Raw genomic sequence first — 14,526 nt, 5'->3', positions numbered from 1 at the left:
TACTGCAATAGTATCTCTGCTGACAACCCAGTTGGCTGGAGAAATACCGAAAGGGTATGAAGAGGGCTCAAGGTCATGTTCAAAAGGCAGAATAATTAAACTACTGCACTCAATAAGGGAACTACGCAATGGACAGATCAGCAGAGATCTCAAATGTGGAGTTTATCGTTTCATTAGAAGTCCTAAAAGCACAAAAACAATTAGACAATCAGATTTTAATGGCAGAGGTATAGCAATTACCACCAAGAGGTATACATATTTCCCAAATAACTAACTTTGATGACATTTAAAGAAGTGAAATTCACCAAAGAAGGAATGAAACATTTCTAGTTTCATCCCATACCATGAACAGTGAGATCACTTCTGTGCACTTAGATCCTTGCCACTAGAAAAGTAAGCAAAGTAGCAGGTATGGAGTTGAAAACCCACTGAAAATCTGAAAGAATCCAAACCTGCATGAGAGACACACATGTTTTCTGTAAGTGGATTCTGAATGGTAGGTCACACACAAGTAACAGCTTTTCCAAAGTAACCATGTGTTTGGACAAGCCATAATTAGAGAGATCACCTCAGAATCATCTGTTGGCAATAGAATTACAATCATTTAAAGTACTATTGATACTATCAATAAAAAAACAACAAGGAAACACTGTTTTTCAAGCATCTGACCTTATCCAAATTAAATTCAATGTGAACCGTATAGAATTAAGCTTCAAAAAGTATTATAACAAAGAGATAGAATTATTTCCGAGCAATTTTGCAATTGCATGTTTTAATTCTTATTTAAAGAACGAGTGATTCTCAAGGGCTTGTTAAAACATAATGGCTTGAGATCACAGAGCTTTAATGCAGAATTTGATACCCCTTTTTGCTAACCAGAACACTGTATTTTACAGATTTATGTACCTAAATAGCTTAGTTTTAAATCAGACCCCTAAATTCCATGTTGTTAAAATAATGACTGACATCTCCCATGTACTTGATGATACTTTTATTCGGATTTGCCAGACTCCACAGCTGGACATTCTAATCCCAGTGATTATATACAAAAGTTCTGTTTTTAAAATAATTATCAGTGTCATTCAATTAATTCAAATACAAGAAAACTGTGTTTTAAACACAAATTAGTTTTGACAATGTATTTGTGTTCTCTGAATAGAAGCAAGAGCTCCTAACTATTAGATCTTTCATTGTAAGCACTAAATTTCATCTTCATCCTTTAAATTCTCCTTGTAGTAAAGATGAAATCAACTTTTTCTGTCTCCTGAAGTCCCACTTACTCAATTTCAGCTGAACTAGCAAGTGAATAGAATTAGATTAACAAGCTAGAGCAAAGGAATATTCCTCTTCTGCCCATACTAAGCAAATCCCAAGACAGAAAAGGTCTGGATCGTGTTCCAGTGCCAAATGTTTAGCTGGCAACTTCCTTTCAGTTCAGAGTTTTCACTTCCATTAGTTTTATTTTTAAAGATGACCTGGTAACTACCTGAAATTTAAGTGTAGTATTTAACATATGTCACCAGTTACAAGCTTTAAAATATGAAGCGTGTTTTATACAAGGAAAAAAACACATCATTTTAAAGAGAGGAAGCCTGGCATCCAACCAACATTCAGGAGATTCAAAACCTAATGCCAGATACAAAGAAAAAGCTTTTAGGACTTCTTTAAGATTTGGGATTAGCAATATCATATATGGACATACATGGAACAGCTCAAAGCCTTGTCTTCAATGGAATTTTCAATCCTTAAGAAAAAAACAACACTGAAACTTCATTCATGAGCTCAGAAAAATCCAAGGACCTTTTAACAGCATGTAACATTTACAGACTGATAATTTATTTCACGTTATCAGTTCTACTTCCTCTGTTACTGATTTGATCCACTAAACAGACAAGGGAATTTATTAGTAGGCTCCCAGCAAAATGTTGGCTGCAGAAGTCACCAAGGGGAGACATTTGCCCATTATTAAAGCAATAAAGAGAGAAGAACATGCTGAATTCAATTTCCACCAGCAACAGCCTTCCAACGGAATCACCTAGATTGGAAGAGACTTTCCTTGAAGATTAAGCCCAACCATCCATCTAATGATACCAAGACCCATCACTAAAACACGTCCACAGATACCACGTCCACGCATCTCTCAAATGCCTCTAGACATGGGGACAGCACTACTCCTGATGCAGGCCAGGATGCCCTTCACCTTCTTGGCCACCTTTACCGTGCTTGAGGAAAACAATACCCACAGCCCTTCTCCCGTCTACTCAGTGAGTAACTTTGTAATGGAGATCAAGTTAGGATCTGCCTTTCCTAAAACCACACTGGCTGCATGTGATCACTTGACTATCCCATATGTTGACATCTGTTCTATAAACTTCCCAGGTACCAAGGTCAGATTGACAGACTTATAATTCTCTCAATCAACTTTCCTGCTCTTCTTAAGGACTTGGATGAACAAAGGCAAGTTTCAAGCTGTCTCCAGTGAAGGTGCTCCTCCCCTCCTCTTACAGATGGATCCCTTCAATACTCAGCAGATAGGTTTCTCTAAGAATCCCAATATCCCTGGCTATGTCCCCAGTGCAACGACATGTCGATCCACAACATCCAGGTGGTACTTTCAAAGCCTTTTCCTTTGACTGATAAAGAGAAGATCACCTTCGTTTCACAGCCTCTTACACCTGCTCATCCACTCCATCAAAGTTTCATCAGAAAACCCATATCAGAACTACAGCAGACTATTCTTCCCCAATAACCTTCAATCTCATACCTGCTGCTAGCATTTTCTAATGATACTTCTATTTTTTTAATACACAACACAAATTAAGCTCTCCAATTGCGCACATAATATTTGCAGAGGAAATCAAGCATTGAAGCAGACAATTTCCAGATGGAAAACACGTAAGGAAGTTTTATTTAGATGCTATATATTAAGGTCTGAATACTGCAATATTAAAAATTAAAAGTACTGGATACTTGATTGATTGCCAGCAAACAACTACACAATGCACACAGTGCTCTAATTTCTGTCCTCTCCATTACTTCTCAAACGATGTATACTTCAAAAAAGATACAGAATAAAGCACAGATAACTTATTTTTTAAATCATACCTTGATCAGAAAGAAAATCCAGCATGGTCTGGAGAAGGAAGGACAGATGCCTGACAGATAGGGCAGGATTGCCCATTCTTCTGGATGCATATACTAGTTCATGAAGTAAACGCATCTGCACTGCAGCCCAACCTCTATGAGTTCCTACAAAGCAAACAGTCATTTCATTTATTTACTCTTAAGGTAGAAGTCATAAAATAAACCATTTTATTTGGTTTCCTGTATATATTGAGCAGGAATTTAATGATACATAAAAATCACTCAATGGAACCAATTATTACAAAACCTAATGGACTCAAAATGATTGGAAAAACAAGGTCTCTGGATTTCCTTCTACTTTTAAATGTAAAGCAATTTTTGTTATATATTCTTGTCTATATTTATCACTGGAATTCAGAAAAGGAAGTTAACATTTCCCATAAAGAAAAAAAACAATGCACAGTTTTTGAACTTTTAGAACAAGAAATTCATATGAGATTTCACGCAAAACATTTTCATCCAAATTTAGTACTTCTGAAAGCTGTCTAAAGATCAAGCCCTGCCAATACTGTGTTACATTGTGTTGCCATGGAACTGAAGGCAGTTGTATAAGCATAGAGTTGTGTAAGTAGAGGGCAAGTCTGACAAAATGGCAGCTGATCCATAAGTGCACATGAAGCAAAGGTGTGGAACCGACTTCCTCCATGTGAAAAAAAATGGCACCCTCTGCACTCATCAGTGCTGAATGGTGGGTGGTGCATTTCAGCAGCGGCCTCAGGAAGTGATGTGAAAGACAAGCCACATTCCTGACAGCCACCACACAAAGCTGCCACACCATAAAATGGAGAGTGTCAACCAACTCATCAACATGAAGCAGCAAATGGCAGTGACTAAGCTGAAGAACAGTGTTTTGTAAGTGAGAATTTGCTCTATCAATTAATGTTCCTGTATTCTTCATTTCTCTTGCTGTTTCCATGGAAATAAATAGGAGGCACTACTTTTGGAGCAGCCAACGTATGTTCAAACATAGCCCACCTGAAGAATGGCGGCAGACAGCATAAAATACACAGAAAGCAAAGGCAGTACTTAGCAGCTATAGGAATAGCTGCTTGTTATTATGAGCTGGTTTTGCTTTGTTGGATTGTTATTGTGGTTTTTCTTTATTTTTTAATATATGCAAAAGAAAAAAAAAAAAGCAATTCAAAAGATAAATAGCACCTAAAATTGTTTAAATATTTAAAAGCCAGTCTTACAGATTATATCACATTGATTTAATCTGTGGAGAAACATGACCTTACAGATACAAATGCAACCACACACACACACGTAATTACATCTAGATTTGTTTGAGTGTGTCTATGAATAAAAATATAAAAGAATCCTTCATTCTTTGATTATAAGCCATACTGAAATGAATACAGTTTCTGAAACACAAAGTTGAAAGCACATAATTAAAATAATATTTCGAAATAAAACATGACCTTTTTTGTACTGACAAGCACAAAATCACATTCTGAAACAGCAGAAGAAAAGCTCTCATTAATAAAACACATTTGCTACAAACACAGGAACACAGCAATACATCCAGCAGCAGCTCTCAGAAATTCCAAACTATCGGTAGCAACACCAGCAAAAAGCAAAGGTGCTGTTTTGAAGAGCTACTCTGCCACAATTAATTTCAGATAGGTAAAGGATTGGGGTTTTATTTGACACTTCTCAAGGAAGTTAGTTATATAAAGCCAGCTGAGTGACACCGTAAGCAAATACATGCTCCCCCAGAGACATTTACCTTTGCTGAAATCTTTAGGATCCAATGATAAGCTATAACCAGGGAGTGTTTCCAAAAGCAATTTGTAGCAGGCCCTCCAGCCAGGCTCTGGTATGCTGGGTGCAGCACACTGCATTGCTGCGATACGCTTGAAGAAAGCAGACTTGCGGTGAAAACCAATTCGTTCATACAGCTCTGAAAGAATGCTGTAACGCTGGATTTTTTCTTCTTCTGAGAGCTGAAATTGAAAGGGAAAAGAAAATGAAACTGTTTTTTAAAGACAATTTTCAAGCATGTATCTGAGTAACAGGAAAAAAAAAAAGAAAGAAAAAATGTAATAGGCATCTCCACCACAGAAGGCCATGTTTGCATGTTTGCACACAGCCAGTCATGCCAACCCCTGCCAGGAAATCTTCAGCTTGCTGCTGAAATCCTTCTGAGGAGCAGCTGAAGGAGCTGGGAATGGAGAAGAGGAGGCTCAGGGGAGACCTTATTGCTCTCTATAACTACCTGAAGGGAGGTTGTGAGCTGGGGGTCGGCCTCTTCTCCTGTGTAACTGGTGATAGCACTAGAGGGAATGGCTTCAAGCTGTGCCACGGTAGGCTCAGGCTGGATGTTAAGAAACAATACTTCTCTGAAAGAGTGGTCAGACCGTGGAATGGGCTGCCCAGGGTGGTGGTGGAGTCACCGACCCTGGAGGTGTTCAAGGAATGTTCGGACCTTGTGTTGAAGGACATGGTTTAGTGAGAACTGTTGGTGATGGGTGGATGGTTGGACTGGATGATCTTGTAGGTCTTTTCCAACCTTGGTGATTCTGTGAACCACTAACGAGAACTGTGAAGATGCTTTTTCTGAATAATTTAGTTGGTTATCAGTACTGTGAAGTGTAAGTTAGTCAGAACAGCTACAAATTGCTACAGACTTTCATGTTTTATGGGTGATAATTAGCATGATATACAGGTGCACTATACAAACATAAAAATACACCACTTCCAAAATCTACTGATTTATCAAGTTAAATGTTATCACCACTTCAAGAGCAAACCTAAACTCTCAGTATTTATGAATCTCACAAATCACAGAATATTCTTTCTGTGATACCACATCTACGCAGACTGTCAACAAATGGGGCAGAATTCAGTGAAAGGTTAATCCCCATTAGGTTTCAAGTACAACCAAATTTGGTAAGCCACTGACAATATGCACTACTGTAGATTGCCAATATATCTGCACAAGGCCCACGCAATTGCTCCTTCCCCGTTATGAATGAGAGTCTTGCTTAGAAATCATGGAGCCAAGAAGAAACTTCTCTGCAATAAGACTCAAAGCTACCAACTCCTCTATCTCTATAGCAGCAAGGAGGCTGCGGATGCCCCATCCCTGGAGGCGTTCAAGGCCAGGCTGGATGTGGCTCTGGGCAGCCTGGTCTGGTGGTTGGCGACCCTGCACAAAGCAGGGGGGTTGAAACTGGATGTTCATTGTGGTCCTTTTCAATCCTGGCCATTCTATGATGCTATGATCCCAGTAACAAGTGAAGTAAGTTCCCAAAATGGATCAATGGTGACACCTAGTGCACGATACCGAGCATGCACAAAGAAAAGCAATACCCAATACCATATATTACTAAGAGTTACTCTGCAAAATAATGTTAGCAGCTTCGCAGGCATTTACGAGGACGAAGTTCATAGAAAATATCACTGGTGGACACAAACCAGAATCATTCTTCAAAATGGAAAGCATCAATCTGAATTCTGTGTTTAACATCATAGAACCATACAGGTTGGAAAAGACCACTTAAGTTCATCCAGTCCAGCCATCAATCTATCACCACCGTGCTCAATAAACCATGTCCATCACTGCCACATCTACGTGTTTCTTGAGAACCTCCATGGACAGTGGCTCCACCGCTTCCCTGGGCAGCCGGTTCCAATAACTGCAGGCACTTTCAGGCTCTGAAAGTCAAAAGGTTATAGATATACCAATAACTTTTACAGTAATAATAATGTATTATAAAGCTGCAAAACATTTTTTAGTCACAGAAATGCTGACATCATTACAAAATCATGAGAAAACTGTTTTCAAAAGTCACTACTAATTTTGAGCATCAGGGATTTGACACAAAATATGGTCAAAACAGCTTTTGGAGAGCACCATGACCTTATCTGACAGCACCAATCCTGGTAGATCAAAGATTCAGAGACACAGACGGACTAGCAAATAATTCTGGCAAGCTACAGACAAGTTCTGAAGCTGAAGTTGCTACTACCCTACAGCACAGACTGCACAGTGCAAAACCACAGCACAACCATAGGACAGAGCAATCCTGTAACAGCAGCTGTAAAAAGGCAATTGTGGCGAGCTGAAAATGCAGCTGGAAAGAAAATAAGGACATCTTCCACTAGACCAGGTATCCACAAGCCTTGTCCAATGCCCTGAGCATCTGTGGGGTTGGGGCACACACAGCTCCTCGGGGCAGCACCTCACCACACTCACAGAGTAGAACTACTGATATCTAAGTGATACCTACTGGTTTGTAGCTTAAAAGCCATTATTCCTTATCATGTCTTCACACTCCCTGATAAAAGGCCATGATAGCTTTACAGATGGATGTGAAAGCACACTAATTGGAAACAGCTGAAAGGCAACAGATTCTCTTCAAGTTTTTATTTTTACCCTGTTTGAGTAAGTTCTCTGCACTGACACTATTTGTCGCTCAGAGCTACTCACGTTTATTTTTTGCAGTTGCAGGATGCTACGCTTCATTGTCACAACAGAGGCACCAAAATGGTGTTTTCCCTCAGCACAAATAGGTCAGTGTCACCACTCAAGGGCTTAAAAGAAACAAGAAAACAATCCCACACAGATACACCAACTCATTATTTCGGGGATGCAAAATAGCCAACACTTAAAGCAGAGCATCTTTTCCGGCTGATTAATTTTCATTTACTTGTTACAACAAACCAAGTCAGCAACCACAACTGTGAAGGCGTAGTTCACCATCCACCTGTGAACTGTGTAGTTCACCATCCAAGTAAAATGAGAAAGCTTTTTATCAGGCTTGTTTTAAGGTAAGATCTGAAGAGAGAAGCTTGTTATACGATTTTTGATTATAACTACATTAAAGTAAACTTTTATAATCTCAGTTCCTTTGTAATTGGCACTTACAATTCATTCTTCGTAATTGGATGCAAAGATAAGCCTTAATACCCGGAGCCCTCTTAAAATCAGAAGACTCATTACATAGTTCTACCAGACTGAGGAGATCAAGTACATGTGGAAAGAAATCAGGTTTCCTCTCCATCAGAAAGGCAGACTTTATTCTGTGTTTTTCTGCTACCTGATATTGGTTGTGCTGATGTTCTACCTACCTGCAAGAGGCAAACAAAGTTCCCTGCTTGTTTTTCTGGTTTACATATACAAAGATGCATCTGCAGGGTCAATAGCTGATGCCATACATCGAAGTAACTTCACGGAAAAAATAAAGAAGAAAGAAACAGAGCAGCTGGCTGGTAAGAGAAGCAGTGAGGTTTCCAGACTACCCACATTTATTTGTTGTCTCCAATGCAGCAGGTGGCAGAACCAAGGATGCCTTCCCACCATGTTTCCTCTCTACTTGCTTTTCCCAAGGACCTACTCAAACTCGGTTGTTTCTGTTTGTGACAATGGAGCTGTTTGGGGCGAGCTTTCATCAGGACAGGTGCTTCATCCTGACTGGTTGCCAAACTTTGTGCTTCTGTGTAACCTAGCAGCTATTTGAATGCCTTATAGACTTTGACACACACTAAATTTTACTTTTTTTTTTTTTTTGCTCTTAAATTTACAGCATAATGGGATGGGGGAGGAGAACAAGGGATTCTCTCAATGAAAGTAATTACTTCCATAATAAACACAGCACTGCAGCAACACCTGAGCTTGAAGGCCAAGAGAATGACAGTGCAAGAGTGACCAGGGAAACATAACGGCACAGTGGCTTTACAAAAATACTGGCAGCCTATGTTAAAGGCTACTGGCCACCAGGAAAAGGGACTACATATTTAAGAAGATCCTCAGCACTGAAAAAATTACATCAGTTTAGGCACTCTGTGACAAAAGCCATGATTTATATAAGAGTTTATCAACTAATGAAATTCTCCGCTCCTTGGGTTAGAAAAAGTGAGAGCATTTTTAGGTTTAACAATCAAAAGAGATTACTTGCTGGTGAGAATCTAAAAGATGCAATCAGAATTTAACCAGAAGTATTATCTTCAAATTACATCAATTATTCTGCTTCTCTCATTAATTTGCCATCCTGATCTGGGCTTTAGCTCAATGCTGAAGACTTTAACTGCTATTCTCACTAAGCCAGAATGAGAGAAAAAGGAAAAAGCAGTGAGACACCCAACAACTTATAATACATTGTTTCAAGCACAGCCATTTTTGTTAAGCAGTGACAGTGGCATGAGACACTGATACCATCCTGTTTTGTGACGGTACAGACACCTGCTTAGCTGTATGTGAACAAGACCAGCAGAACTCAGCTCTAACTAGAGAGGATCAGGATAATCTCTTCAGGAACTGTGCACAGAGCCAAACCTGTAGCTGCATGAGCACACTGTTCATCTTTCACTATGAAAACCTATTATTGAATATTATCAAGCATTAAAAAGCTGGACTAGTCCTCTAAAGCAAGTACTTACAAAGTCCAGGAACCACCCAAACACTGCTGGTGTTTACACATGACAATGTTCAACTCATCCCTGAAACTAAAAGGTCTACATGCACTTTTCTCCCTCACACGTTGCCTCCTGGTCTCACAGTTCCAAATATTTTTTTTCCTCTAATTTCCGTTCTAATTTGGCATTCCCAAACCTGGGACTGCATAACAGAAATGCACTTGAATAGTGATACTGATCATACTCTGAACTGACTCTGCAGCAGACCATTCCTGACTTTCTGATTCACTGAACAAGGTAGACTGAAGAAATAAAAACCCATCACAGGAGAGCTGTCCGAGGCAGCTGTTTTTCCCTAGCACAACAACTCAATGGAATAACAATGGAACATTTTGTCTTCATAAAAAGAGAATCATCAGCAGATTCTCTAATCTCCAAGTCCTCGTATTATTTAATGAGTTCTGAACACCTTCATAAAGCAGACTCACAGATGTGAAAGCCATAGGAAGTCAGGTCCAAGTGAGAAGCAAGCAGTAGATGGTTTTCACCATCTGTGATACAGAAAATAAACTAGAGTCTCCTAAAAGTGAATGAGTTTCACATTTGAGGGTAATCTTAAGAAGGAACAGAAACTTAACAGGACTTTCTGCACTTACCTGGCGAAGATTGATATAAACTGCATTCTGAAGGAACTCCGAGGCTTCCATGCTCTTTTTCTGTATTGCAAGGACTCTCACTGCCTTCACACAGGCTTCCAGTTCAATAACACCTGCATTCTTGTACTTGAAGAGAGAAAAGCTTAGAGTGTGGTACCTGCTAGATTTGATAAGTACTTCTCAACACATTGATCAGCTGTCACATCTTACAAAAGCCAGCCATTCCCTAATGCTAGCGACTATACCATTAAATTATCAACACATGACCAAGTGAAGATTAAGGTGTCACCTAAAAACGTTACTGTGCAAAACAACCCTTTTCAGCCTCTTCACTCACACTTATTATTTTGAGATGCTGCAGCGTTTCACGTCTTAGAGTTCAGATAAGCACAAAAGTTGGGAATATTGGTATCATTTTGGATAACCTCAGAAACATGGGGAATTAAGGTGCAGGTTTGTAACAAAGTGATAATTTCTACCTGCATGATACAATAATTACATAAGCTGAGAGCTTATTTGTTATTTGCAAGTGAAGTTGTAGAGAGGCAAAGTTATTATTTAAGATCATTATGGGTATTATTATAATGAAAATATGTATACCCCGATCAAGTTATCCTTGTAAAGAAATCACATCCTCTCTAGATGAGCAACTTGCCTTCTTGATAACATGAAAAGCCTAACGTATGCTTGAGAATTACTGTCCTACTGGCAGTAGAACTTCTAAGCACAAATTAACTCACAGACACAAATCATATTGTTTCATTCAGATAATTTCCCTTCAGTACGAGCGTGGAAATGACATTTCCTGTTCACACAGCTTCACTGAAAGATACTTTTAAATATCAAAGAATAATTGGAAAGGAAAAAGGGATTAAAGGATAAATAACTGCACGGTAACACGATAAAATTTGGCTTTAGTTTTGACAAGGATTTTAAGCCACTCTTGTCACAGCAAGAAATTATTTTTCCTCCACATTATCAAAGCAAAAATGAAGCTATTTTACTATCTTACACTCTGAACACCTGCACAAATCCTGAAAAGAAAGTTCCTGTAGAGATGAAGGTGACTTAATTTCTGTAAATCCTCATTTCTGTTTGTCCTTTGCATTTTCTCCAATGACCCCACTTCTCCCCCTGCACTAAAAGCCACCTTCCCTGAACCCTCTTATAAAACCATATCCAGACTTAGCAACCTGTTCAGAAATTCCCTGAATTCCTGCAGAGATCCCTCCAGCAGCCACAGCAAATAAGCATCCAGCTCAAACAGTGCATGAAAGCATCAATTTGCTGATGTGTGTAATAAAGGCTGCAAATACAACTAGTGATTAATAAACCTTCAACACATGTGGTACTTCTTCTTAAGAGTGCTTTAAAAATTTAAGACAATCCAAAAGCTCCAGGTATAAGCAGGCATTGTAAATAGCTGTTTCAGGTACCACCTTTGATCAATGGCTACAGATATCCCAACTGCACTCAGAGCAGCAGCACAAATTATTCCCATTTATTCCATTATCGTGTTTTAAAAATTATAATTCATGTACTCTAGTAGATGAACCTACAAGCACAGCACTTATTTACAAGAATTTCAGTGACATTTCAAAGCTGAGCAGGAATACCTTGCCATAGTAAGAAATGGCTTCCTTATATTTATCGATGATGTCTTCAGGACTAAGGCAATTCTTGGCGCGTCCAATCTCAGCACTGGTATCTGCATTTATGCCATTTGAAGTCAATGCACCTAGAACAGAATAGGGTAAGAAATGAGCAGAAGGGCTTTGTCTGAGTATTAAATATATCAGAAAATAGAAAAAAAAAAAACCTGGGCTATGCTGCAGGTTTAAGCAGATCATACACAAAGAACCTGCCCTACCCAGCAAATACTGGCTCTGCTTCACTGTTTTCCTACACCACATGAAAGTGCAAAAATAAAATTAAATTAAAATCAATCATAAATCAGTAAAACAGGACATAACAAAAACAAAACAAGGGACAAAACCCTCAATCTTTTATAGTTACTCGAATATTTACCAATAAAAGTTTTTTTCTAACTTAATGATCTAAATCTCCTCCAATCATTTAAAACAAATCCTTCCCTATGTCCAGTCTCAGAAAACCAAGTGTTACAGCGTAACTAAAGGTCACCAAATATGAGCCTTCCACATTAATAAAAACTATTTCCTGGGGCTCAAGCAAAATAGTACGAATTTGCTCTTCTTATACAGGAAAGAAGGACGGAGATGGAGAGAGTCTTTATATTTACAGGGGATGAGAATTTGAAATAGAGGCCAAGGAAATCTGGGTATTATGAAGTACATGAAAATTTTATTTCTATAACTCAATTTTATTGCAGAGTTAATAATATTGGAAACACACATCAAAGGTTTAGAAATACTCTGTATCTCTTTACATGGGACTTAATATCCAGCATTATATGCCTCGATTTATGCAGGAATTGACTTCTCCAGGTGGATAACTGCTAAGAAATGTTCCTGTCTCAGAGCTGAACCCAGCTCTTAACAGACAGAGAAAAGTACCATGAAGGTACCTTCCACTCAGTCTGTATATTCAGATACATGTTACTTCATACGCTCAAACACTAATGTACTTTCTCCTATGCCTGTCAAGATTGGAATGATTATACCACAGGCATCTGCAGATGAACACTTTCAGGTGTTTTACAGAAGCTAACAGCAAAATCTTTGTTCACGATGATTCAAGATTTATAGCTAAAACCTGAAGCATCAGGAATCTGTACTGGCTTTGGCAAGTGGCAGTAATTACACAAACGCAAAACAAATACAAGTAATCACAAGAAAATAAGTTGGAAACATGCATGAAAATAATGTACCTGGATCAATGAGAACTTCTTGTGCCCCTAAAAGGAGGAACAAAAATGATTCTTTTTCAGCCTTCAAATATAGCCAACAAAATAAGCTCTTACAGTGTTTCACAACGATCAGCAGGCTTGAATGAAATCATAGAGCCCATTAAAATCATCACTGCTATTTTGATGGACTACCAATTATGTATCAAGTGGTCACCACATGGTAAATCTCTTTTTGTTAAAAAAAAGCAAATGAAGAAGTACCATCAACTTGCAATGAGCTACAAACAGGTCAAGAAAAACTGAATCATTTTCACTGTACACTTTAAAGCCAACTTCCTTTTCTCATGTCTTGCTTTAGATGGCAAGTTTTTGTCACAGTCCACTTCTATTCTGATTTCAGGTCCTACAGTGCTTAAATCTCCATTAAATCCACACAGTACTCTACAAGAATTTTTGAAGAGCTGTATCCAACACATCCCTTCTGATTACCATCACAGAGGGTGGTGGCACACAGGAACACGTTGTGGATGCCCCCTCCTTGGAGGCATTCAAGGCCAGGCTGGATGTGGCTCTGGGCAGCCTGGTCTGGTGGCTGGTGACCCTGCACATAGCAGGGGAGTTGAAACTGGACGATCACTGTGGTCCTTTTCAACCCAGGCCATTCAATGATTCTATGACTGTCATGAATTTCACACCATTGAATTTTCTAATTAAAAGCCAACAATTGAGGGTTAAGCATCCTAAAACAATGCATTATGAGAAAGGCGGGACCTCCCTTCAATTCATTTACTTAATCTCCAAACTAACGAAGTAGAGATTTAAAGCCAGATCAACAGGATACTCCAAAACTCCACTCATGTTTCCTAATTCTGCTTGGAGGAGCAGGGAGGTCAGGTGTTTAGAGCATAGTACTGCTAACAAAACATAGCAAAACATCTGGTAAGCTCTTCATTCTCTTCTGAACAAACTGTTCCTATCAAAAGAGCTTAAAAAAAAGCCAAAGGGTGAATCAACCCCAAGTAGACAATATTCTGATGTCTACAAAACCTCCCAAGTATGTATTAAAAGTATTTCAATTTGCCTTAGTCGGGGAAAATAAAAACCACTAACGTCACCCTCCTGAGGGTTTAGTTTATATTATAGAAGGAACGACAATATTAATGCTTCTCTCTCCAGAGATGTTTTTGACATGCTTTAAAGCAGTTAAACACAATGGTTTGTTTGAGCAGCCAGGCCAAAAGTTGGTGTTTTTAATGGAAAAATGCCAAATTGTTGAAGTCCTGTGAGATTCACAACAAAAACACTTCTCTTGACCACGTCTGGGCACAAGATTGTCCCAAGAAACCCCATGATGGCAAGGCTGATGTACAGGCACAAGAAGAGGTGCAGTTCCAGGCACATCGGAAAGCAATAACTAACACATCTATCTATATTCCTTAGAAGTGGGCATAAGTTGAATCCACATCACATTTTGATTTGCCTAAATTTTGGAAATCCCTTTTTGCATCCAGTCTGATCCCTCTAACAACTTAGATTATA

General features: G+C 38.8%; 1 protein-coding gene across 8 annotated transcripts in view; it reads right to left on the bottom strand.

Moving 5' to 3' along the window:
* Positions 1-14,526, bottom strand: part of TRAPPC9 (trafficking protein particle complex subunit 9) — a 411,991-nt gene that overhangs the window by 387,053 nt on the left and 10,412 nt on the right. For 5 of the 8 annotated variants that reach the window (XM_085539279.1, XM_085539277.1, XM_085539280.1 and 2 more), the window contains exons 5-9: positions 13,009-13,035; positions 11,777-11,898; positions 10,161-10,286; positions 4,874-5,090; positions 3,106-3,249 (exon numbers count right to left, since the gene is read on the bottom strand). In XM_085539279.1, the coding sequence (XP_085395405.1) occupies positions 3,106-3,249; positions 4,874-5,090; positions 10,161-10,286; positions 11,777-11,898; positions 13,009-13,035 (636 nt within the window). The remainder of the gene's footprint in view (positions 1-3,105; positions 3,250-4,873; positions 5,091-10,160; positions 10,287-11,776; positions 11,899-13,008; positions 13,036-14,526) is intronic. The other 3 variants (XM_085539281.1, XM_085539278.1, XM_032442917.2) reach the window with 1 other exon arrangement.

This window comes from Coturnix japonica, chromosome 2 (assembly GCF_054131305.1).
Source record: "Coturnix japonica strain WE chromosome 2, WE-NBRP24, whole genome shotgun sequence".
NCBI lineage: Eukaryota > Metazoa > Chordata > Aves > Galliformes > Phasianidae > Coturnix > Coturnix japonica.
Note: the sequence above shows the minus strand (reverse complement) of the source record. Positions and strands in the feature narration are given on the sequence as shown.